The sequence below is a fragment of the Mus pahari genome, chromosome 15 (genome assembly GCF_900095145.1).
Source record: "Mus pahari chromosome 15, PAHARI_EIJ_v1.1, whole genome shotgun sequence".
In the NCBI taxonomy this organism is placed as follows: Eukaryota; Metazoa; Chordata; class Mammalia; order Rodentia; family Muridae; genus Mus; species Mus pahari.
Window position 1 is genome coordinate 8,563,091 of NC_034604.1, and position 25,497 is coordinate 8,588,587.

Below are 25,497 nucleotides of genomic sequence, written 5' to 3' on the forward strand. Positions count from 1 at the left end.
ATCCGCCTGCCTCTGCCTCCCGAGTGCTGGGATTAAAGGCGTGCGCCGCCACACCCGGCTAACTCTTTGTTTAATAAATATCTTATTTGTTTATTATATGTAAGTACACTGTAGCTGTCTTCAGACACCCAGAAGAGGGCGTCAGATTTTGTTAAGGATGGTTTGAGCCACCATGCGGTTGCTGGGATTTGAACTCTGCACCTTTGGAAGAGTAGTCGGGTGCTCTTACCCACTGAGCCATCTCACCAGCCCCTGCTGTGCTATACTTTACTATGTTATTATATTCACTATGTTTCAAGGCATGCACACAAAATTACTAATGGGTTTTAGAAAAGACAGAACTCTTTATAACATCTGGACCATTTGCTAGCATTCCATTAGGAGAAGGATCCAGAGGGAACAACCTTATACATAATCAATTAAGAAAATCTAAAGTTCATGGAATAAAATTCAGGAATTAATATTATAAGTAGACCTAAAATGAGCTGAAAGTGACAAGAATCTTACATGAGCTCAAAATTTCCTCCTATAAAACATGAAAAAAACATGTGAACACAACAGTCACCCTTTTTGTACCATGCTTCTTTCTCTGAATATGAAAAGGGAGAATGAAAACCCCTTTAAGGAAGAACCATAGTTCCTGTCCAGAGCTGCTTGACTCTGAGACCTACAGTCTGATTCCATGTCACCCACGAGTGCAGGCCACCTGCCCGACGCGGTCTCAGCGCACCCCAGGCTCGCTGGGACCAGGTCATCCCTCTAATAACTCCTACTGGAATGACTACAGACAGAGTAGAACACAGAAATCGGGACTGTTAGAGACACCTGGTTATAAAGCTTGGCATCCCTGCACAGAAAATGAATGATGCAAGGGAGAACTTCAGTCATCCCCCTTGAAACTCTCCCAGTGCAAAACTTGGAAGGAATCCCAAACACTGACTAACCCTGAACCACTACGAGCAACCTCAGGAAACCGCTTCCTTAGGCTCTGAATCTTCCCGCAGGAGAAGCACATGTCTGTTAGGTAAGGTGACAATGAACAGCATGACTGCCAGAGGTCTCCAACACGACATCAACTCAAGACCTTGAAGGTCGCCAGTGGGGTATGAATTCAAGACCTGGAAGGTCTCCAACGGGGTGTGAATTCAAGACCAAGACTCTCTTACTTTGGTCCGACATTCAGTGGATGCTCCAAATCCAAAGAGAAATCTCACAACATCATTGTGGCCTTGCTGGGCAGCGAAGAACAGGGCAGTTGTACCTGACTGAGAGAGAGAGGGGAGTTGCTTTAAGAAGACATTTAGCAAAATTAATTTTCAAATAAAATAGAAACTTCCTAGCTCCAAGAGGGTCACATTTGATTTGCTGTGATTTTCTTTCTTTTTAAAAAATTTATTTTTGTGTGTGTGGTGTTTTCTCTGCACATATGTCAGTGTACCACACATGTGCAGTGTTCGTGGAAGTCACGATAGTACATAGGATTCTCTGAAAATGTAGTTACAGACCATTGTGAGCTGTCGTGTGGGTACTGGGAATTGAACCTGGGTCCTCTGGAAGAGTGGCAAGTGGCCTTCAGCTACACCTCCAGCCCCCACTGCTATCTCCTGATAAGAGAAATAACACAGAAGGAGACTTTGTTCTTGTATTAGAGTGGGTGATCTTCTCCCTCAAGGGTCAGACTACATCCCTCTTCCAGGGCATGCTCTTTCTTTATATGGTGAAGACCAGGTTAACAACCTGGAGAAGACAAACTCATTCTGGCTTACCTGGACAGTGATAAATATCAACATTTATCAAAATGAAAAAACAACAACAACAACAAAAACCTAAACTCTTTGCTCATCTCTGAACTGTGCTGGGTGGTACAGGCCTATAAACCCAGCAGACAGGAGGCTGAGGCACAGGAGTGAAGATTGGAGGCCAGCCTTGGCTACAATAGTGTATGTACCCTATCTCAAAATTCCAAACCAAGCAAAAACAAAACAAAACAAAACAAAAATCCTCAGTGGAAATGTCCTCCTGTGGACAAATGGAGGAGTAACGAGGCATTGTCTACAATGGCAGATTGTTTAGATTATTTAGCTTTAAAAGGAAGGAAAGTAAGACAGATACCACAGTGGTATAAAACGTAAATGGATGGAACATAAAGATTTGCTACAAGAAAGAAGCCTGTTCTATAAGGACAAACACTACGATGGTGTCTGAAGAACTCAAATTCATGGTTACAGGCAGTAGGGAGATGGTTTCTAGCAGCTGAGAGGGAGGAAGAGAGAGTTATTGGCAGGGAAGAGTTACACACCAAGATGGCCACTACAGTGGTCACGCAGCGATCACGTACCGCTGTTATTGAGTGCGTGTCACCCTAAGTACATGTTATAAAGTGGTTAAAATGAGAATGGTTAAGACAGTAAGCTTCATGTATATTTACTACAGTAAAATAACTAAAAGAAGACTGATGAAGAGAAAAATTTGACAGAAGAGGCAAAGAGGCCACAGACACAGTGATGGAGAGCTGTGGGTACAGCCTTGGAATGAGGATAGCATCAGCTCTCGAGGCAGCAGAGAGTGACAGTCACCTGACACTATCATCTACAAAATCTATGCTTGGGAGTGGTTATCCTGGGGTGCATGTTTCCTGGAGGCCATGGGTCAGACACGCCTGCAGGGGGAATAAGCCCCGCCCATTATCTGAATAGAGATTTCTGGCCTCCAGATCTATAAGATAATGGATTCCTGTTGTTTTAAGCTATTCAGTTTATGAAGATCTGTTGTAATCCGCACAGGCAACAAATACACTTGGTATGGTGTTTGGGAAAAATTATAAATCAAAACAAGGAAGAATTCTGGTGGAGAATTGTGGTTCCAGAACTTAGTCTCCAGAGTAGAAAATTAATGAAAAAAATAAATAAGAAAGAAAGAAAGAAAGAAAGAAAGAAAGAAAGAAAGAAAGAAAGAAAGAAAGAAAGAAAGAAAGAAAGAAAAGAAGAAGGAAAAAAGGAAAGGAACATAAAACACTTTTATAAATTATCTAACGAGTTCAGAACAGAAGTGGGTTTAAAATATTCCTCAAAACTGGACATATTAACCAGTAACAGTCTAAATTCACATTTTTCAGCCAACCAAAACATGGTATTTTTAGCATGTATGATGGTTGTATATGCTTGGCCCAGGGAGTGGCACTATTTGGAGGTGTGGCCTTGTTGGAAGTCTGTCACTGTAGCTGTGGGCTTTAAGGCCCTCATCCTAGCTCCCTGGAAGATAGTCTTCTCTTGCTTGCCTTCAGAACAAGAAGTAGAACTCTCAGTTCTTCTTATATCATGCCCATCTGGATGCTGCCATGCTCCTGCCTTGATGATAATGGACTGAACCTCTGAACCTGTAAGCCAGCCCCCAATTAAATGTTGTCCTTATAAGAGTTGCCTTGGAACTTCAAATCAATATCAACTTCAACTAAGATAGTTAATGGCAAAAAAATCACTACAAAGAGAATTGTGGAGAACGGCCAAGAAAGAGTAGAAGTTGAAGAAGATGGGCAGTTAAAGTCCTTGACAATAAATGGTAAGGAGCACCTGCTATGCTTGGATAACAAGTAATTCAACACATGCATTTAACAGAAATGTTAAACCATAACAAGCACCATTTGAGGAATAACAGGAACTTTTTTTTGAAGATTTCAAACGAACTCGACTTTCTGTATAACTGTACCTAAAGTATTTATAAAACAGCTCGTTAGAGCCTCCATCTATCAGATTTTTGAGTTTGTTGTTGGGACCACAAAATAGGACCTTTTCTTTTTGTTTCTTTTGTCTTTAAAATTGTAATCTCTGTATGCACTTTGCTTTAAACAAATGGTAATCTGAGGTGAGCCCTGTGACTTTGAGTAGTGCTAGGGCGAGATTGTCTGTAACACCAGCATGGATCTGCTTCCCATCGTGGTGAATTGTGAGTGAGTAGTGTCAGCCCGCTGTGAAGTTAACATTGACAGATGAAGCTTCTACAGAAATACTTCAATTTTATTTTCAGTATTTAGTGATGAAAGCTATTACTGCATCAATGGTAATACATTTCTGGTTTAGTGTACACTAAGGATGTTTTCTAGTTGTGCATGGATGCTGGCAACCTCGTCAGTTTGACTATTGTTTAAATATGTAATGTTAAGCTTAGGTTTAAAAAAGCTGGTAATTTGGGTTTTTGTCATTTGCTTAAAAAAAAAAAAAAAAGAAAAAAAAAAAAAAGAGTTGCCTTGGGGGGCTCAGCGGTTAAGATCATTGACTGCTCTTCCAGAGGTCCCGAGTTCAAATCCCAGCAAACACATGATAGTTCACAACCATCCGTAATGAGATCTGATGCCCTCTTCTGGGGTGTCTGAAGTCAGCTCAGAAGTGGGTAATGTGTCATTTCTATGAGGATGCTTGTTATGGGGGCTAGCTGGGAAGAGGGGTCAGCAGCAGGGATGGGAGGGGATGAGATAGGGAGTGAATGTCATAATGATACACTGTACGAGGGATTGCAAAAAAGAAGAGGAGGACAGGGAAGGAGGAGGAGGAGGAGGAGGAGGAGGCCGCCTATGATTTCCACAGTTTGAGCTTTGGGTGAAGCCAAGACACTTCTCCAGGCACTGTGAGAAACCGTTCTTTCCACAGCTCACCTGGAACCTATGGGTATTAGATTCTGACTCTGGCATGAGGGGCTAAAGGAGGGGCAAGTCCTGTGGACTGCATTGATCATTCTAAATTCTAAGGCAGGAGGGCATGGGCTGGGGGAGCAATGCCCACTGAGGCAGAGCTCTAACACCTTTGCAGATTTAATCCTCTGCCTCCAGCCATGCCCCTGAGGAAGGGCCACCTCCACTTCCAGAGCCTTTCTGCAAGCTGTGAGTGGGTCCCTCCCTCCCTGGTTCTTACAGATATGACTCTGCAGCGCCAGGCCATTGCTCTCTGACAGTGAAGGTTGCTAACTTCTAGAACATTTGTAAAGAGGATTTGATGAAGAAACTTGGGTAGAATCAAAGACTTGTTTCCAAAAAAGAAATCTAGAAAATACCAAGGATTCTTTCTGGTGCTTTCTTTATTAAGAACAAATACTAACTTTTCAGTCACTTTTCGATACATTAACTAAAAATGACTATCATCTTGATTTGAGCTAAGTTAATATGTAAAATCAGTCATGTACAGGAATACGGTAATTCCTAGCTAATAGGATTTAAGACTTTAGTCTGAAATGTGGAAATACATCTTCAATGTACACTTTTTCCTCCTGAAGTCTGGGACCAACTTCCTGGTGGTCCATCTGTCACTACTCCTGGATCTCTCCCATGTCTGCTGTTCAGGGCCATTGGCTTCCAGTTGGTCTCTCTAGCAAGCTCTATGTATCCAGGAAAACAAGGTTAGGTGTGTTCTAAGGAACCGTTCTGATGCTGTGAATGGATTAACAGTGGGTCTCGGTGTTTCAAAGATTCCTGATAAAGGCAATACTTTGGGGCCTCCCTTTGGTTTAGTATTTGCATTGCCAGAGGCTGGCATGGGCTCGGAAAACCAGAGGGACTGCTGGAAACTTCTGTAACATCATCTAGTAAGACACAGTTTATGTCTGCACTGAATGTGAAATCCCCAAGGGCTATTGTTCTCAGGTCTGCTGGCTTAGTTGACCCACTAAATGAATGAATACATACAAAACCACAAAGACACACACTTGCCGGGGCCCCGCTGCTTCCCTTCCTCTGCTTTTCTCAGGAAGGTTTCTGTATACCGCATGCCTACCCTTTAGGATCAGATTTTTGAACAAGCAGATCTGGACTGGATTGTTTTATTAGAGAAAATCTGCTTTTCATTTTAAAGTTACAATAAACAAAGACTGTAGAGAGAGGATAAGGTGAGGGTAATTTAAAAATATCCTTCTAAAATATTCTTTAAGCTAGAGGAAAATTTTATCTAAACTGCCGAAGCCAAAAAAAAAAAAAAAAAAAAAAAAAAAAAAAAAAACCAAGAAAACAAAAAAAACCAGTCTGACACAATGGCCTGGTGTTATGGAGACTGTCCTAAAGACTGGGTGAAGAGTCTTTACGGTTGATTTTACGGCAGTCTTCACACGGCTGCTCTCAATAGTCTAGCTCCACTAAGGCTGAGGGCTGCAGCCTGTGGGTTGTTCTTTCCTGATCTACCGACAGGACCACTGAGGCTTAGAGGTAAGGCAGATGGTTGGATTGGGCCAGATGAAGCAAGATCAAGAGTACACTATGGTTAGGAGCTGCCCTAAGATGCCCGTTTCATACCTGGGTCTGTGTAAACCTGTTAGAGTGTACACGTCTCCACAAAGCTTTGTTTGACCGGGTTCGATGTCAGCTTGGAAACACATGGTCTCTTCAGACCCGACTTCCTGAGTATGCTAAAATGCACAAGCCACCTTGCTGCTGTGAGTACCCTGACTGGACTCTGGTGTGACCACACCCCCAGGGTTGCACTTACAACTGCAGCCTTTATCCTCTTAAGCGGTTGACTACCATAATGATCAATGATCTCTTAAGCCAGATATTTTTATTCACGTGTACAGCCGACTTACCTCTCTCTGAAGGTTGATGTCTGCTCCCTGCAGAACAAGCTCCCTCACACAGTCTATGTGGCCAGCATAGGAGGCAACCATGAGAAGTGTGGTGCCGTGCTGCACAGAGGAGAGAGAGGAACAGTGAAGCCCTCACGGCAGAAAGGGAACCCAAGAGACCGCAGAGGTGGTTAGCTTCTCCCAGAAGATGCCCAGGCGACAGTGGCTCACTAGGAACTATGGTATGGGAGCAAGCAAACCGATAGACTGCCAAGGTTGGAATTTGAAGGTTACAAATTCACGTCCATGCATCAACTTCAGAATCAGTCCAGGTAAAACATTGCTATTGCCTCTTAGCCAGCAAAAGTACAGTATTCTCATTTTATGACTCACACTGAATGATCCCTGATCCAGTCCACTGCTAACTAATTCAAAAGACAGTTGAATGTTAGCAGTTAGTTCTTTGGTTTGGAAAATTGTTTTGGTTTTGTCTTATACATTTACAATGTAAGTTGATCATTTCTACCTGGACCTTCCCTCTCTCCCTTCAGAACCCAACTTCCCTTCACACACGTCCTCCTCTGGCTCCTGTCCTCGCCTCTGTCTGTCACACACTGACCCCAAGTAGCGTTACCTCCTACAGTGCTGACTGGCTCTGTTGGCTTGAATCTGTGCAGGTGACCACTGGTGCAGTGAGCAGAGGAGTGCAGTGACCACATCATGTCTGGAAGATGCATTTGTATTTAAAAACATTTTAAATTGTTTTCTTGCTTTTTGTTAAAGCCAGGTGGGGAAGCTGAGGAATGGGGATCATGAGTTCAAAGCTCCCATGGGCTACATAATAAGCCTGTGTCTCAAAAACTTTTCTCAGTTTTATTCATGTATTTATTGAAAAAGAATTGGAGTTTATTTAGAAAAGATTTTAAAGATGTGAGCATGGGGGATAAAGGAAAGAGAGGGATTTCGGGAAAAGAACAAATCACTCTCAACCATGGACTTGGGCTTCTCGAAAGAGTCAACCGACTTTTATTTATTTTATTTTACTTTAAAAATCTTTTTTTTATGCCAGGTGTGGTGGTGCACGACTTTAATCCCAGCACTTGGGAGGCAGAGGCAGGCAGATTTCTGAGTTTGAGGCCAGCCTGGTCTACAAAGTGAGTTCCAGGACAGCCAGAGCTATACAGAGAAACCCTGTCTCGAAAAAGCCAAAAAAAAGAAAAAAAACCTTTTTTTATTTCTTCTTTGGCTCACTCATTGTTTAGCAATGTGTAGTTCAATTTCCATGAGATCCTGTAGCTTCTAGAAAATATTTTGCTGTTGACCTTAACTTTAATTGCATTGTGTGGTCAGATAGTATACATAGGGTTATTTCATATTTTTGAATTTGTTAAGAGTTGTTCAGTGTCTCAGAATGTGTTTTGTTTTAGAGAAACTTCCACCATGTACTGCAGGGTAGAATACATATTCTTTGATGTTTGAGTGGAATGCTTTGTAGATATGTTAGGTCCATTTGACCTGTGATGCCATTTGGTGTATGATGTCACTTGATGTGTGATGTCATTTAATGCTGGTTTCTCTATTTATTCAGTCAAATTCCCTTTCTCTGTAGTCTTCAGGACTGGGGTGGCAATCTTACTATCACTATCTTTTTCCTGAGTGATGAGAATTTTTATTTAGACAGGAAATAGGAGAATCAATGGTGCTGTGGTCTGAATGTGTCCCTTCAAAACTCATGCTGGGATTTAATTCCCACTGTGGTGGCGTTAAGATAGGCCTCATAGGAAGTGGTTAAAACATGAGGGACTTGCCTTCCAAGTGGGATTAGTGCACACGTGAAATATCGTGGGGAGCTCCTGCCTTTAGGAGTTATTAGGAGCAGACACCAAATCTGCAAGCACCTTGGTCTTGATTTCCTAGTCTGCATGATTATGACCAATAAATTCCTTTTGTTTATAAACTACAGTCCAAAGTATTTTATTATAGCACCTCAAATGGACTCTTAGGTTAGAGCTGATTTGTGTAAACATGCTATAAATACCCTTTGACATGAGATATAAGAGACAATATCCCACAGGTCACACAGCTTAAAAAAAAAAAGTCAACGATGAGCCAAAGAAAGTATCAAGTATGTAATCCGGGTATTTAAAAGAGAAGAAGAGGCTAGAGAGCTCTGTACTTAAAGGAAGCATGCTGCTACTACAGAAGAGAAGGCCCATGTTTCTATAGCTTCAGGGACTTGACCACCATTTTCCTGGCCTCTAAGGGCACTGCATTCATGTGGCACAAATGCATGCAGACATATATACATATATAATTTTAAGATTTTTTTTTTAAAAAAAGGGAAAATAGTTGGGTGGTAGTGGTGCCTATAATCCCAGCATTTAGGAGGCAGAGGCAGATGGATATCTGTGAGTTCAAAGCCAGCCTGGTCTACAGGAGGAGTTCCAGAACAACCAGGGCTATACAGAAAAACTCTGCCTCGAAAAACTAAACTAAACAAAACAGGAAAATAGCCTTAAAAATAAAATTAATCTTTAAAAGAGAAGAAAAAACCCTTTAGGCTGATCAGTTTTAAAGAAAAGATAAAATAAATAATAAAATAAGCTTTTATGGATAGATTATGTTTAATTCTATACCACGATCAACTGAAAGAAAGATTGGTTCAATAGAGAAGGAGCAAAAAAAGTATCATAGTACCATATACAATAACATTTCTCTTATATTTAAAACCTATAAGCTTGACTGACTTTTGACTCCTGAGATGTTAAGAGTGTTTTATTTTATTGGCTGAAGTTAAAAAAGTATATTTCAAGACAAACTGGTTTTGAACAAAGTATGTATAAATGCATATGAAGGAAGCAAAGCTCAAAACAAAAGACATCAAAATAAATACATTAATAAATTTTTAAAAGACTATAAGAATCTTATAAAATAGGTTAAAATCTTGGTTAAATGGGTTAGAGAGAGAAACAAATCAAAGCAAAAAATAAAAAATAAAGAGCAGAGATGGCCTTAATTTGGGATTCCCCCAGGCTTGAGAGTGCAGCCTGTAATTCCAGTGAAGCAAGGCTTGGAGGCCAGACAGTGCACATAACAAGTTCCAGGCAGCTTGGGCTATGCCCTGAGACTCTGTCCCTGACAACCTGGGAACCCAGACAATGTTAGCAAATCAGAGCTTTGAGCATACGGCATGCGGTCTCAAGATGCAGTACTTGTTCTTTACAATCTGTAGGAAAAGTCTGAAAATGGCTGTTTAGGTTGAGAACAATTTTCAGAGGGCTACATGGGGCATTCTTTGCATTCTAAAATTCCACATGGATTTCCTAGGTGACCCTGTGCCTTAGTTCTGTAAGCCGGCACAGCCCAGAGATCAATCATCACCATAAGAATCCTAGAATGCAGAGTCCATGCCCAGGTGCCACACAGAAGAGGCAGGACATTCCAAAGGGGACAAAGGCCTGCAGTGTCTCCACATATGTCCTTGTCCCCCAAAGCACTAACTGGCCGTTCAAAGCAGCAGCCACATGTGCTCCTTAAGTTAAGAAATTGTTTTTCCAGAAACCTTCTGATTAAGTAACTACAAAATGTCTTCTAAACTTTTATCTCATTTTCTGTTCCTCTGTGTGCATGGTGTGCATTTGTCGTGGGGAGTACAGAGTACAGCACACATGTGGAAGTCAGGTGACAATCTCATGGAGTCAGCCCTTTCCTTCTGCCTTATATGGGTACTGGAATCAAACTCAGTTCATCAGGCTTGGGTGGCAAGCGCTCTTACCTGCTGAGCCATCTCACCAGACGGTCTAATCTATCCAACTAATTTAAGAGGGATAATTTATACACATATTCATTTATTAGTCAAACATCTATTCTGACTCTGACTGAAGACACCAGAAAGGGTGGGTCTGTGAGGTACAGCAGGGTGACCTTCAGCTAGAACTCAGAGGGTGTCAAAGGGGCGGCTCAACAGGAATGACTTTAAAAGAAGGAGAGGAAAAGCAGTCACCAAAATGGTCAGAGACAAAGGCCACAAGCGGCAACTGGTTCCTACCTCACCATGCTGGTCAGTGTGGGACAGGAATTGGTCCATTGAGACCCAAGTAAGACAAGATGGCCATTCCCAGATGCCTGGAGTCCCCCGTAAGTCTGGACTCTGACAAAGAACAGATGGTATATTCATATTTGGATAATTGGAGGGGCTTTAATAAAGGGACTATTCATCAAGAAGTGATCTGGTAGTGTAGTTCTGGGGCTCTGTGACTGCAGCTGGAAGGTACAAAAGTAATGTAATAGGTCCTACAACAGTGTGAGCGCCAGCGCCAGGCTGAACTGGGAGCCTGTTGGCCTCCGCGCTCCCCTCCACCCTCGGCTCCCAGTGGATGCTTTAGTAGCCACGCTGAAGGACCGAGGGAGGGAAGGAGGCTTTTGGAGCACTGCTTATGATTCAGATTCTGGATCCAGAGCCAGGCAGAGGAAGGGACAGGGTGGATCTGGGTCCTGGTGATCCTCCATTTCCTTCCTCGGCTGCTCATGGGGTCACTTGCACGTTTGTGTCAGAGCTGAAGATGACATACCCTAACCCTCAAGGAGAACATAAGGCTCCGCTGAGAACATTTTGTCCAGACCACAAAACCATCTCCTTATCTGAGGTCCTCCTTGTCCCCAGGGAACAGAGAATTGCTGGCTGCTAGCCGGGGAAGGGAAGGGACTCGCAGTGGATGTGACTGTGGCAGTGGCCCCTATTTTATTTCCCCGATAGAAGGCTGGTAGAGGCTGCAGTTCCTCAGTTTTTACATCATGGATTAAACCCACAACTCCTACAATCATGGGAGCCCACATGTGTTCTAAATTATCCTCCTCTTTTTCTTTGGGACAGTTGTGTGGTAAGTAGCCCTGTATTCTTGGAACTTGCCAGTCAGCTTCTTACTGGAAGTCCCTCCTTCACAGTGCCAGAGGCCTTCTGTTCTCGTGGGTACCGTTTGCTTTCTGACTTCTCGGTGTGTTTCTAGGTCCACCACTATACCTTAGGATTCTCGGCAAAGGAGAAGGCAAGCATGTACAAGAACAAAGCACACAAGCGTGCGAAGGGAGCGCGTTTGCAAGGAGCTCGTGGCTGCGGAGTGCAAAGGCACGCTCTGGGCATGCAGATACCGCGTCCCTCCGTACACTGTCTCTGCAGTCCACGTCCACACGGCCACTGTTTAACAGCAGTTTCAGCAGGGCCAGGTTTCCCCTCTTTGCTGCCCAGAAGGCGGCGTTGGCAAGCGGAGTTTCCTTCTGCAAGAGCGGAAAAGAAACAGGGTCTTAAAATAGGGGTCAGAGATCACGGCCGCTTCCATGTACACAGATAACCTTGTCCCAAAGGTGGCCTTCCAGATGAGGGACGATCCTCTGGAAGGCTGCCCTCCTCTCCACAGATGAGAGTATAGAACTCCAGGCTATGAGAGGTTTTTCATTCACTGCAGATCTCTGAGCCCAAACACGGCCCTCCTGCAGCACAACTGACGTTCTGCTTACTCCTAAAGCCTCGCCTTTCTGCCTCTGTTGGGTCTTTGTTCACAATTTCCTTTAAACTTGAAATGACTTTTTCCCATCCTAGAAGGACACGGTTCTGCCCAGATGCCATTTCCTTTCTGAAACATTTCCTTTCTGAAACATTTCCTGCCTGAAACAAGCCGAAAAGAACAACTCTTCCCTTGTACATGAAGCAAATCTCTTCCTGTCCCGATCCTCCGGAGTTTGGCGGTACCTTCTCCTCTCTGTGTCCGCAACATTTGCAAGCCAAATCCAGCTATTGGGGTAGGCAATTTACTATCTATCCACCTAACGTGTTTCCCTTCAACTGGAACTTGCCAGAAGTTCTGGGTGAGAACTAGGTTCTTTGGGCAGAGAATGCTATTTTGTGTCTGAGTTTCAGGATGCCATCCAAAGTACCTGGGCTCATGGGAGTCATTGTCTCCTTTTGCTTTAGACAGAGATCAAAATACCTGCTTTCAAGTTTACACACACACACACACACACACACACACACACACACACACACACAGAGAGAGAGAGAGAGAGAGAGAGAGAGAGAGAGAGAACTGAAGTGGGCTAATTGCCTAATAAATAGGTACTACTGTTTTTTTCTGAACTGAAACACTCTCTTGGAAGGAATCTCAGAAGTTTCAAGAAATAAACAAAACTTAAAGGGCTCAGGAAGTTCCTAAAGCCTACAAGATTCACATGACTTCTTCCCCAAGGTATAGTAATTGCTGAGGAGAGAAAATATTCCATGGAAAGTTCCAGATACAAGCAATTCATAAGTGTTAAGTAAATACTGTTTTAAATAGCATGATGAAGTCCCGCACTCTCTTTCCTGCCCAGGAAGCACTCATTCCTATGTCCAGTGTATTCACATTGCTCATGCCAGCCACCCCACCCTCTGTTCACTTAGCCACCTCACTATGACTCTGACTACGCTTGTGTCTAGGTGGCTCTTCCTTTACTTGCCCACAGCCCCCAAAGAACAAATTAGTGACATGGGAATTTTATTACAGTATTTTGTTATAATTGTTCTACCTTATTAATTTTTGTCATTAATCTTTACTATATCTAGTTTAAAACTTATCATAAACATATATAGAAAAACAGACTATAAAGGGTTTGTGACCTTCCGTGGTTACTTCTTGAGGGGGTATTGAACACAGTAAAAGGACAGTACCAATGCCCCTAGACCCTCAAGAGAGCCACATACAGTGAGCATGCGGTGCTAACAGATGATGACATTTGCTGGTGCAAGGATTTCATTTCAGGTCTTTCAGAGCAGATAAGCCAGTGCTGAGCCTGCAAACCAGAATGTGAGAGGCAAGGTGGAGAGTGATAGACAGATCACAAACATGCTTTGAATAGTTTCCTGGCTCGCTCAGGGGTGGGGATGGGGGGGGGGCGGGGAGCACTTCAGATCCCAGTCTAATCATTTGCCTTCCATGAAGGCATACATTTGACTCTCCGGAGATTTCAAGCTAACCTGGGCCATGGTGATCACACCATAACCTCCTACATCTGCCCCATGTTGTGTCTAACTTGTTGTAGTTACTGGTACCCCAGGGAAGCCACAGAAAGGTGGGTTTTGTGTGAATTACTACAGATCATGAGATAATGCTCTTCTAATAGAGATGGCACAAGGCAGAGGTGAAGCAGGGGCAGGTGAACTGAGCGGATGCTTCAGTGCTATCTTGGAATACCTCTGCAGGCTTTTCCTAAAATGAGAACACACAGGTACACACAGACACAGACATAGATATACACACACACAGAGACGGACACAGACACACATACACACAGACAGACACACAGACACAGACAGACAACATACATATACACACAGACACACACACATACACACACACAGACACACACAGAGACAGACAGACATACACACACAGACATACACACACAGACAGACAGACATGCACACACGGACATACACACAGAGACACACAGACAGACAGACAGATGCACACACACACAGAGGAATATGATTTTATTGAGTGACTTTGCTGCTTGAACCTGAATACCTAGAAAACCCACCTGCAAGCAGCAGACGTCTACTGTCAGAACGAGCTTTAGAGCTAGGGCCTCTTTCTTTCTCTCTTTAGGATGGTTTTGGAAGTTCCTCTCTAGTTAAGCTGTTCAGACCAGTTTTCAAGCTACTAGACAATGAGTTTAGTAAGAAGCTATAAATATTTCATTCTCTCTCAGGGCTTGATTGTCTGAGAGGCAGAGGACAGTTGGACAGCACAGCTGATCTGGGAAAAGAAAGAGCTAGGTTCCAGTCTGAACCACTTCCCAGATCTGCATCTTAAGTAAGTTACGTAGATTCTCCCAGTCCCAATAAAACGGGTCAGAAATAATAATACAGTGCCTTTGTCCTGTGCTGGAGAACTAAATGAGACAACACATAAATATGTACTTTGCGTGTTCAAGAAGTCCTATCTACAAATGCACAGCCAGAGCTTGCTCTGCTTGTCCAAGCAATTCATATAAACTGTTACTAGCATGTGCCAGGACCAGGCAGTTAGGAACAGAGATACAGTGTAACTTTGACCTCTGCTTATAAAAGCTTTACAGCCTGGGCCTCACAGGAAAATAAACCAAGTCAACAGGCTGAGTGTAGGTGTGGAAGGAGGAGTGCAGCCGCTTATGGTGAAAATCTGGACCACATAGTGGTCGCTGCTGCCTGCTGCCTGCCCAGCATCACTCCCAAAAGGACAGAGTGGAGGATGTGAGGAGGGAAAAAGCGATAGCTTATGGGAGTCAGGGGACCAGAGACCTAGGGCAGAGTAGACACACAAACTTGGACTTTATCCGGGGAGTCATGGGGCTGTTTGGAGGTGAGAAGTATCAGTTTTGCATTCAAGGAAAGTCCCAGCGACTTATCACGGAGACTAGGACGAGGCGCTCAATGGCACTGTTATGTGGAAGGCAAGAGGCATAAGTGCTGGAGCCACAGCCCGCTGTGGGAATGGAATGGGGACACTGAGGACATCTTAGGAAGCAGAGTGGAGAGGAGGCTATGGAGAGAGTAGTGACTCCCAGGCTCTGGACTGTTGCTGTCACTTAGGAAACAGAGAAGTGATAGGTTTTTGTTTTTTCTTTTTTCTCTTTCTTTCTTTCTTTCTTTCTTTCTTTCTTTCTTTCTTTCTTTCTTTCTTTCTTTCTTTCTTTCTTTCTTTCTTTCTTTCTTTCTTTCTTTCTTTCTTTCTTTCTTTCTTTCTTTCTTTCTTTTGTGAGACAGGGTTTCTCTGTGTAGCCCTGGCTGTCCTGGAACTCACTCTGTAGATCAGACTGGCCTCGAACTAAGAAATCCGCCTGCCTCTGCCTCCCAAGTGCTGGGATTAAAGGCGTGCGCCACTACTGCCCGGCTGGGATAGGCTTTGAGAACAAATAATGGGCTCAACTTTGAACGTGCTAAGCTCCAACTGCCTATAGCGGCATCCCAATGGGAATATCTAGCAGAGACATGGAAGTGTGCTCCCCCGTCCAGCACGGTGGCGCACACTGAGGGGAGGCTAGTCATTTTGAGCTAACACTTATGAAGAACACACTGTGTACCACATGGTATGCTGTCTGCAGAGACCCCATTTCATCCTCAGCACAGCCCAGAGAGATGTGTACCGTTCCATGCCATTTCAGACAAGGCAAGAGAGAAATGGCCAGTCAGGCTCTAGTGCCAGGCAGGATGTGGCTCCAGGTTGCTCCTTTTGTGAACCACCACGCTGTTCTGCTGCCCACAAACTCTTTGGCAAACAGAAAGGAATAAGGCTGCAGTGACCTCCAATGGCCTTCCCACCCTCCCTTCCAGTCTCCTCTCTTGCCAAGACAAAGTTTCCCCAACTTTCCTTTCATTGGGGAGTCTACAGAAACCACAAACCCTGGATAACTCCCAAATCTCTGTATACATTTTGCACAGAACCATAAAAGGTGTGGAGAGGGCCAGGCAAGTACTACAGTCTTTAAAGGAGACATTGCATCTCTCTCTGTCTCTCTCCCTTCCCGTCTTTCCCTCATCTCCCCTTACTCCTTTTCCTCTTGGACTTCCCAGTCACACAACTATACATATACTATACATCTCTATAAAATATAAAGGAAGTCAAAAAGATGATGCTTTAAATGGATAAATATATGATAGGTTAAAACATTTATTTTTGTCTATTTATTTCCTGTGGCTTATCCATGTAATTGAAGAGTAATGGTGAGCTGGAGTTCATTATGAGGTAATGTTTGGGGGACTTGGATGAAGCACATGGTTCCTGTGCCTGTCCAGTTTGGGCACAGCTGGCTTCAGCTATGATCATAAAACTCAGTACTGAGATACTTCATCTTCTTGGCTAAGACTTATTCAAGAATGTTCCAGAGACTTCTATTTAGCCGGCAGTGATGTTTTTTCTAACCATAAACACCCTCCATCTCCAACTGAGTAAGGCTCTTAGCAACCTCAGCTCTGAAGACCAATACTTGAGTAGTTGGAATAGAAGTTATAAAGCCAAAAGCCAATGTACTGAAACCAACAGACCTTCTCTCTCTCTCTCTCTCTCTCTCTCTCTCTCTCTCTCTCTCTCTCACACACACACACACACACACACACACACACCTTACCACCACTACCACCACCAACAACCAAAAAAATGAAAACTCTGAGTCTTACACTGTGACTTAGTTATCTCCCTACTGCTGTGATAAAACATCACAACCAAAAGAAACTTGTGGAGGAAACTGAATTTAATCTTATCCTTCCAGTTAACACGTCTATTGTTGAAAGGAGTCAGGGCAGGAACTGAAGCAGAGGCCATGGAGGAGTACTGCTTTCTGGCTTGCTCTGCCTGCTTTCTTATACCATCCAGGACTACCTGCCCAGGTATGCTGCACTCATAATGGACTGGGTCCTCCCACATCATCATTAAGAAAATGACCCACAGGCTCGATGACAGGCCAGACTGGTGGACGAATCTTCTGAGTTGACATTCCCTCATCTCAAATGACTCTAGCCTGTGTACGGTTGACATAAAACTAGCCTGCACACACCGCGTATATGCATGTGTATTTCCTTGGCCAGCACAAATTACCAATCACCAATTAGGAAAGGTAGGTTTCTGGAGGCAAGTTGGTGCCTGAGAGGAGTGAATGCAGGTAGGGCTGGGGTGGAGCTCAGTGGTGGAGTCGGACCACCCTATCCAAGGCCCTGGCTGTGACTGCAGACAACAGAATGGCCTCATAGCAGAGAGCTTGGAAGGGGCCGTGGGGTTCAGATGTGCACAGCCACATGCAGTGATTCCAGCTCAAGACAAAGGGCACAGACTGTGAGATAATGCCTTGAACTCCCTCATGGATGCAGCCAACAATGCAGTGCGGGGTGAAGACCCAGGGATTTGGTGTAGAGGGTGGTTCTGGTGCTGTGGTTGGGAATCTGTGTTTACTGACCCTGAAGGTCCTTGGCCCCAATTGGTTTTTGATGTATCAATAAAGATGTCAGTAGCTAATGGCTGAGCATGGAGCAAGACACTGAGAGTTGCGTGGGTAGGACTCAGGGAGAGCTGGGTGGACTAGAAAGAAGAAGGGGATACAGTAGTGGCAGGAGATAAAACCAACCAGCCGTGTGAGTTTTCTACCGGCCACTTCTCTGACTGGGCCTGGGGTAGCAGTCATTTAGGAGTGTCCAGTCATTGAGTTAGCCAAGGTATTTGAAGAATAACTGGTGTGTGTGTGTGTGTGTGTGTGTGTGTGTGTGTGCGTGCATGTGTGTGTGTGTGTGTGTGTTTTCTATTCTCAGATCTGAGATAGCTCCTGGTGGGTGAGCACCTACAACCAGCCAGGAGCACAAAGCGGTGTAGACAAAACTCCTGCGACAACTTGGGCTGAAAACAAAAAGGTTAGCCCTGGCTCCCAAGTTAAAGTTAATAAATGCTCAATGAAATCGTTAAAGAACACACTGTGTTCTCAACTGTATTAATTACTGACTTTGGTATAATATTAATCTCATGTGAAAATAACGTGTAGGCCTAGTTGTTTTCACCACAGTTACTGAGTATAGATGACACTGTAGAAAAAGGAGAGTAGTTTAAAGGTAAACCACTCACAGCTAAAGAAATAGCTTAGGGTACAAATGTCTTAAAACTTCCCTAAATGTTTCAGTAAATTATCTGCAGTTATCTGAGCAGCCGGGTGTATTTTAATACGCTCGATCCGATGGGGGCGGATGAGGAGCAGTGCAGACTGGCCTGACTCGCTGCTGCTCCCCACAATGCCATTCTGTCCTGCTCCTTGGGCAATGCATGTTTCCTCCTTACCTAGCACAGAGCCCCCTCTCTCTGTGTTCTACCCCCCCAGCTCCCCTTCCTGGCAGAAGCAGGCTCCCCTCTCTCTCCAGCACAGAATGAGCCCATCTGGCTTGCAGACCACCGTGTCCCTCCATCGGGGTGCACAGATCTGTTCCTTCAAGACTCAAGCATCTGCTTTTTTTTTTTTTTAAATTTTAAAACAATGGTATTAAAATTATTTCTTTTCTTTTTGAGATTATAATATAATTATGTAGTTTCCTCATTTCCTTTCCTTCCTCCAAAGCCTCCCACTCTGCCCCTCCTTGCTCTTTGCTCTTTTTCAAATTCATGGTCTCTTTTTTATTAATTGTAAAATATATAATACATAAATACCACCTGGTTTTCTGTAATGGTCTCAGTCACTAGAGGCTGGAGAAGGATGTACAGGAGTTCCATCCCACTTTATAATCCTCTACCGCCCTCATCTCACCTGGGAGCAGCCACCTAATCTGCCAGGCAGCGTGTGTGTGTGTGTGTGTGTGTGTGTGTGTGTGTGTGTGTGTTCGTGCGCGCGCACGCGCGCACGCACACGTGCAAATGCATATGGAGGCCAGAGGCCAATCCTGGCTGTCATTCCTTGGATGCCATCCATCATTCTCTTTGAGGCAGAGCCTTTCATTGGCCAGCAGCTGTCTAAGGACACCTGGCTGGCTAGTCATCGAGCCCCAGGCATTTGCCTGTCTCTGCCTCCTCAGTGCTAAGATTACAAGCATGTGCCACATGCCCAACCGGGATAGAACTCAGGTCCTCACACTTACACAACAAGGGCTTTACCAACTGAGCCACCACCCCAGCCCTGAAGCTTCCTTCTCACGTACCGCAAGTTCAGAACTTATTTTAGAAAACATCACATAATGCTCAGCTTCCTTCTTCTGAGGTTTCACCTCCCCCTTTCCTCTAAGCCCCATGCAAGAGGTCCCACTTTTCTAGGTCATCCCTCTAGAGCAGTGGTCCTCCCCCTTCCTAACGCTGCAGTCCTTTACTTCAGTTCCTCCTGTGGTGCTGACCCCCAACCACAAACCATAAAATTATTTTTGTTGCTACTTTGTAACTGTAATTTTGCTACTCTTGTGAATCCTAATGTAAGTAGTTCTGGAGATAGGGGTTTGTCATGGGGGTCATGACCCTCAGGTTGGGAACTTCTGGAAAGTTCCCTCAGGTTACTCCATCTCCATCTCCTGCAGAGATCACAAGGTTGCAGTTGTCCCTTCTCCTTCCATTCTGATTGAGACACAATTCACATGCTATATATTCCTCTCAAAAATGCAGTGTTTTTTTATTTTTTAATTTTTTGGTTTTGGTTATACAGCCATCACTACTATCTGTTACAGAACCTCTGATCACTCTCCAGCAAAGAAATGTCACACCCATTTACATATATCCCTCCCTGCTCCTAGCCCTTACAACCACCAATCTACTGTCTGTCTCTATGGGTTCACCTATTCTAGACAATTTAAGTGCAAGCATACACTATGTCTGGCTTCTTTTACTTACCCTGTGTCCAAGTGTCCTACATTGCAGCATGTATTAACAGTTTACTTCTTTTGAATGAACATCTGTGTTACACAGTTACACTTGGTGTCACTGTAACAAAATACCTGATAGAAACAACTTAAGGGAGGATTATACTCATCTTTTAAGACAAGGAAGAAGGTCAGCTAGATGGCCAGCAGCTAAAGGCCTGCCAGATCTGATGACCTGAGCCCGACCCCAGGACCTACAAGGTGGAAGGAGAGAACTCCAACACAGGCTGTCTTCTGAGCTCTACACGAACACCATGGGCATGCACGTGCCCTACTCTATACAGCACAAAAGTCAAGAGGAGAGACATCAGAGCATTCTGTGTCCTTCAAGGCCTCAGACAGTGAGAGGCAAGCTGCAAGCAAGGACAAGACCCTCACTAAACACAACTCGGCCAGCACCCCAGCACCTAGATCTCAGACTTCCCTTCCCTAGAACTTAAGCAAAACAGTGTCTGTTGTTTAAGCCTCCCAGTCTGTCATTTACAACACAAACTGGGGCTGGAGAGATGGCTCAGCGGTAAGAGCACTGACTGCTCTTCCAGAGGTCCTGAGTTCAAATCCCAGCAACCACATACAATGAGATCTGACGCCCTCTTCTGGTGTGTCTGAAGACAGCTACAGTGTACTAATGTATAATAATAAATAAATCTTTGAGCCTGAGCAAGTGGGGTTGACCAGAGGTCTTAAAAATTCAATTCCCAACAACCACATGAGTGCTCACCACCATCTGTACAGCTATCGTGTACTCACATACAGTAAATAAATAAATCTTTTTTTTAAAAAAAAAAACCACAAACTGTACCATCAGCTGATGGACATTTGCAATGGTTCCGTTTTTTGGCTATAATAAGCATATTGCTATGAATGGGTATACCTATTTTTGTGTGGACAGATTTTTCCACTCCCGCCAGGTATGTATCTAGGAGTGAAATCACTGGATCATGTGGTGATTCCATGATTTAAAGTTTTAGAAGACAGACCAGACTTTTTCAAAGTCACATGTGGGCAGGGGAAGATGGCTCAGAGGTCACAGTGCTCTGCAAGTTGAGGAACGACTGCCCACCCACAATCATGGCCTCGGAAAGGGGGGATCCCCAGAGCAAGCTGGCTGCTAAGACTAGCTATCTCCGAGAGCTTGGTGTTTGCCCGAGAGGCTTTGCCTTATTGAATAAGGTACAATGTAATCAACAATGACTTTTGACATTGACCTTGGGCTTGCATGTACACCAGCACACATGTGCACTTAAACCCAGACCCATGCCTCACCTCCCTTCTAGGTCAAACAAGCATACATGGGTACACATACAAAAAAATGGAAAAATGAAATAAACATGACACATCATATTACATTCCTCCCAGCAATGTATGGGGGTTCTGATTTCTGCACATCTTCACCAACACATTTGCCATCATCTTGATAATTTGCCATCTTAGTGTGGTTGAAGCAGTATTGCAATGTGGTTTTGATTTGCATGTCTCCGATGGTTAATGATGTTGAACATCTCCTTAAGCACTATTGACATCTATGCATCTTAGCTATCTGCCTGTTATCATTTAAGGATGCTCAAGTTTCTGCCACCATAATGCAAATAAAGAGTCCCTTATACTTGTGGGTTCTGCCATTATTCTCTTTGCATCCTGTTGTGATCTGGCTCCTGAACCTAACCCTTGGCAAAAGTGCCCTTGGCAAGTCACCAGTGGCTGCTTTGTGATGAAATCCAGTGGTCCTTTTCATTCTTTCATTCCTTTTCATTCTTAGTTCACATCCCAGTGGTATTTAACACATTAAGTTCTCTTAATTTTTACTGAAAGACTAGAGAGCCTTGGCACATGTTTCTGTTATTGCTCATCCATCTCTGGTTGCTCATTCTCAGTTTTCTCATTAGGATTCTCTTATTATGCTCATTCTAAATCATCATCATCATCATCTTATGTGTAAGTGTGGTACATGTCTGCTGACAAGCTAAGTTTGATCCCTAGGACACAAAACTGTGTGTTCACAGAGTGCTTGGTGTGTATGTGTTTCAGAGGTCAAAGATCAATGCCATATATCTTGTACTGTTCTTCCACTTTATTATAGATAGGGTCTCTCAAGGAGAGATGCTCTTGCCAGTGAGCTGCTGGACTCTGCCTGCCTTTGCACTCCTACCCTGAGCACTGAAGTTACAGCCTGAAGGAGTCATTGGAAGCAGTGCTTACCCATTGAGCCGCATCCCTGATTGTCACAGAGTAGCGCCCCTGGGTCTGCTCACTGCAAACTCTCATCTCCATTGGCTGAATCCCCACTCTGGGTATCTGTCTCCTCAGCACTTTGTGTGGACTCCCATTTGCGTTCAAGCTTTATTCCAATTTCCCCCTGTCTCCCTTGCCTTCCCTCCACACGAGTAACACCAGATACTGAATCCTGCCACTTGAAACAAATCTCAAGTCATTGTCTAAATCCTTTCACTCTCCTTGCCTACACTCTGGCCCAAATCTTTTCATTTTTAAAAATTAAATTATATTCTTATTAACTCTCTAAGAATTTCACATAATATATTGACCATATGACATACACCCCAACTCCCCTCAGATTCATCTGGACCTCCAGACCCACTAGCTAACCATAATGTCCTTCTGCTGTGATGGTCCCCCTACCCTGCCTCAACTCCAGTGGGAGCCAGTGTCTTTCTGACATGCATATCTCATCCAGTCATTCCTCTGCTCAAATGGGATATCAGAAGAGACTGGACCATAGGGGCTTTGGAGTTTGATGGACTTGGATTTCAGTCTTAACACCATTAGCTTTATGGCTGCAAATGGTGAGAAGATTGTTTAACTTCTCTGTCTTTATTGTCTGAGCGTGAGAAAGAAATACAGAGAAGAAAGTAAAGAGGAGGAGGAGGAGGAGGAGGGCCGATTAGAGCATCATCCCAAAGGCCTCCCAGAAATACTAGTTCACCACTGCACATTTTAAATATTCAATCCACTTGACTATTGTTTTTATTAAAAACCTTCCAGCCGGGGCAAATCAATGAATCCAACTTTCATCCTCCAGAGTGGGGATTAAATGGAACGACTTTAATGAATGAACACTTTAAAAAAGACAAGAGTCCTTTGGCTGCAGAAGCCTGAAGATCAAAAGCACTTCCGCCTTGCAGATGAAGTGTTCTGAGGAGCAGGCGGCGGGTGCGGGAGGACCCTGAGGGCCTGCCTGCCTGGGGATGCTGCAGAGAAGCCCTGACCTCCACCTACTTCTCCCCAGCCGCGGCCTGTTACTATGGCGACAGTCCGGGGCTCCCCGCGGGGCTCCCCCCGACCCGGGCGGAAAGTGAGGAAAGCCGCAGCGAAGCGTGAGGAGCTGCCTGAGCCCGCCCTCCCGGCCCGCGCTGCGCCGCTCACCTTGAAGGACATCCTGCACATGTCCGCCGCGCCACCGCCCGCCGGTTCCCGCTCGCTCTCCGCGCCCGCCCGCCGCAGAGGGGCGGCCCCGCGTGCTCCCGCGGCCGCTGACAGACAGGGCGGCGCCCGGGCACGCGCAGGGGCGACCAGGCTGGCGCGCGCACTGGCCCCTTGCCTGCCGGCGCTGACACGCCTCACCCCGCGGGCACACAGCCCAGCCCAGATCTCTTCGTGCACTCCTGGAGCTCTCCACACTCAGGTCACACTCCTCAGATGGCTTCCATGCACAGAGTTCTCTAGACTCCACATCCAAGACTCTTTCCACACCGATGCCATGCTCCGAAGACAGCTTTCACGCAGAGTTCTGCACACTCCACGCCTAGGACACCCTCCACACCAAGGTCACGTTTGCACCCAGTATGCACTCCACTCGGACATCCTACACCACACACACACACACCTTGTACACACCATGTGCATAAACACCCAGGACACCCTCCACACTGTCTCCTACACTACACGTAGAGCTTTCACACCCAGTGTCCACGCTCTCACAGAATGCCCTTCACACTAGCATCATATTTCACATATGTTCCAGAAAGTTTTTCACTGACACAGATTCCACACCCAAACTTCTCCATACTGCACAGTGACATCCTCCACACTCATGCCTCACACCATTCATGAAGATTCTCCATGCAGAGTTCTCGAGTCTGCACCACAGATGTCCTCCACACAGATGTCCACATACACCTTACAGAACCTTCTCCAAAATTAGCCATATACTCAGTCACAAAGCAAGCCTCAGCAGATCCAAAAATATTGAAATAACCCTTTGCATACTATCAGATCACTATGAATTAAGGCTGGATTTCAACAACAACAGAAGCACTGGAAAGCCTACATGGAAACTGAACAACTCTCTACTCAATGATAACTTGGTCAGGAAAGAAAGAAAGAAACTAAAGACTTTCTAGGATTTAATGAAAATGAAGGCACAACATTTGCAAACTTATGGGACACAGTGGAAGCAGTGCTAAGAGGAAAGTTCATAGCACTAAGTGCCTTCATAAAGAAATTGGAGATATTTCATACTAGTAACTTAGCAGCACACCAGAACGCTCTAGAACAAAGAGAAGCAAACACACCCAAGAGGAGTAGACTGCAAGAAATAATCAAACTCAGGACTGAAATCAAAGAGAACAATACAAAGTGAAAACAAAAATAAGAGCTGGTTCTTTGTGAAAATCAATAAACTAGAAAAACCCTTAGCCAAGCTAACCAAAAGGCAGAGAGACAGTATCCAAATTAACAAAATTAGAAATGAAAATGGAGATATAGCAACAGAAACTGAGGAAATTTAAAAAAACAAAGAAACAAAACAAAAATATTAGGCCTAATTTCAAAAGCCTGTACTTCACAAAATTGGAAAATCTAAAGGAAATGGATGATTTTAAAGACAGATATCACTTATCAAAATTAAATCAAAATCAGGTAAGCTATCTCAGTAGTCCTGTAACCCTTAAGGAAATAGAAGCAGTCATTAAAAGTGTCCTAACTAAAAAAAGCCCAGGGCCTGATGGTTTTAGCACAGAATTGTTGTGGTAAATCTCCAACCCCAATAAGCCCATTCTCAACTTCATATGGAAAAACAAAAACCCAGGATCACTAAAACAATCCTAAACGATAAAAGAACTTAGGGAAGGATCACCATCTCTTTATTACAGAGCAACAGTAATAAACACTGCATGGCATAGGTACAGAAACAGAAGGAAGAGCAATGGAATCGAACCAAAGACCCATGGACATCTGATTGTTGACCAAGAAGCCAAAATCAAACAATGGAAAAGAGAAAGCATCTTCAGCAAGTGGTGCTGGTCTGACTGGATGTCTGCATGTAGAACAATGCAAATAGATCCATATTTATCACCCTGTACAAAACTCAAGTCCAAGTGGATCAAAGACCTCAACATAAAACCAGTTATATAAATCTAAAAGAAGAGAAAGTGTGAAATAGCCTTGAATGCATTGGTACAGGAGACAATTTCCTGAACAGAACACCAACGGCTCAGGCTCTAAAACCAACAGTTAATAAGTAGGACCTCATGAAACTATAAATCTCATGTAAAGCAAAGAACACTGTCAATGGGACAAAATGATCTCTCTCTCTCTCTCTCTCTCTCTCTCTCTCTCTCTCTCTC

General features: G+C 44.2%; 1 protein-coding gene across 4 annotated transcripts in view; it reads right to left on the bottom strand.

Moving 5' to 3' along the window:
• LOC110333442 (NPC intracellular cholesterol transporter 1) overlaps positions 1 to 23,369 on the bottom strand; it is a 124,248-nt gene extending 100,879 nt beyond the window's left edge. For 3 of the 4 annotated variants that reach the window (XM_029546790.1, XM_029546789.1, XM_021214906.2), the window contains exons 1-4: positions 23,297 to 23,369; positions 11,701 to 11,811; positions 6,559 to 6,657; positions 1,167 to 1,265 (exon numbers count right to left, since the gene is read on the bottom strand). In XM_029546790.1, the coding sequence (XP_029402650.1) occupies positions 1,167 to 1,265; positions 6,559 to 6,657; positions 11,701 to 11,811; positions 23,297 to 23,317 (330 nt within the window). In that variant the 5' untranslated portion in view covers positions 23,318 to 23,369. Of the gene's footprint in view, positions 1 to 1,166; positions 1,266 to 6,558; positions 6,658 to 10,312; positions 10,340 to 11,700; positions 11,812 to 23,296 lie in introns of those variants that run through there. The other variant, XM_029546791.1, reaches the window with a different exon arrangement.
• Positions 23,370 to 25,497: the final 2,128 nt, after the last annotated feature.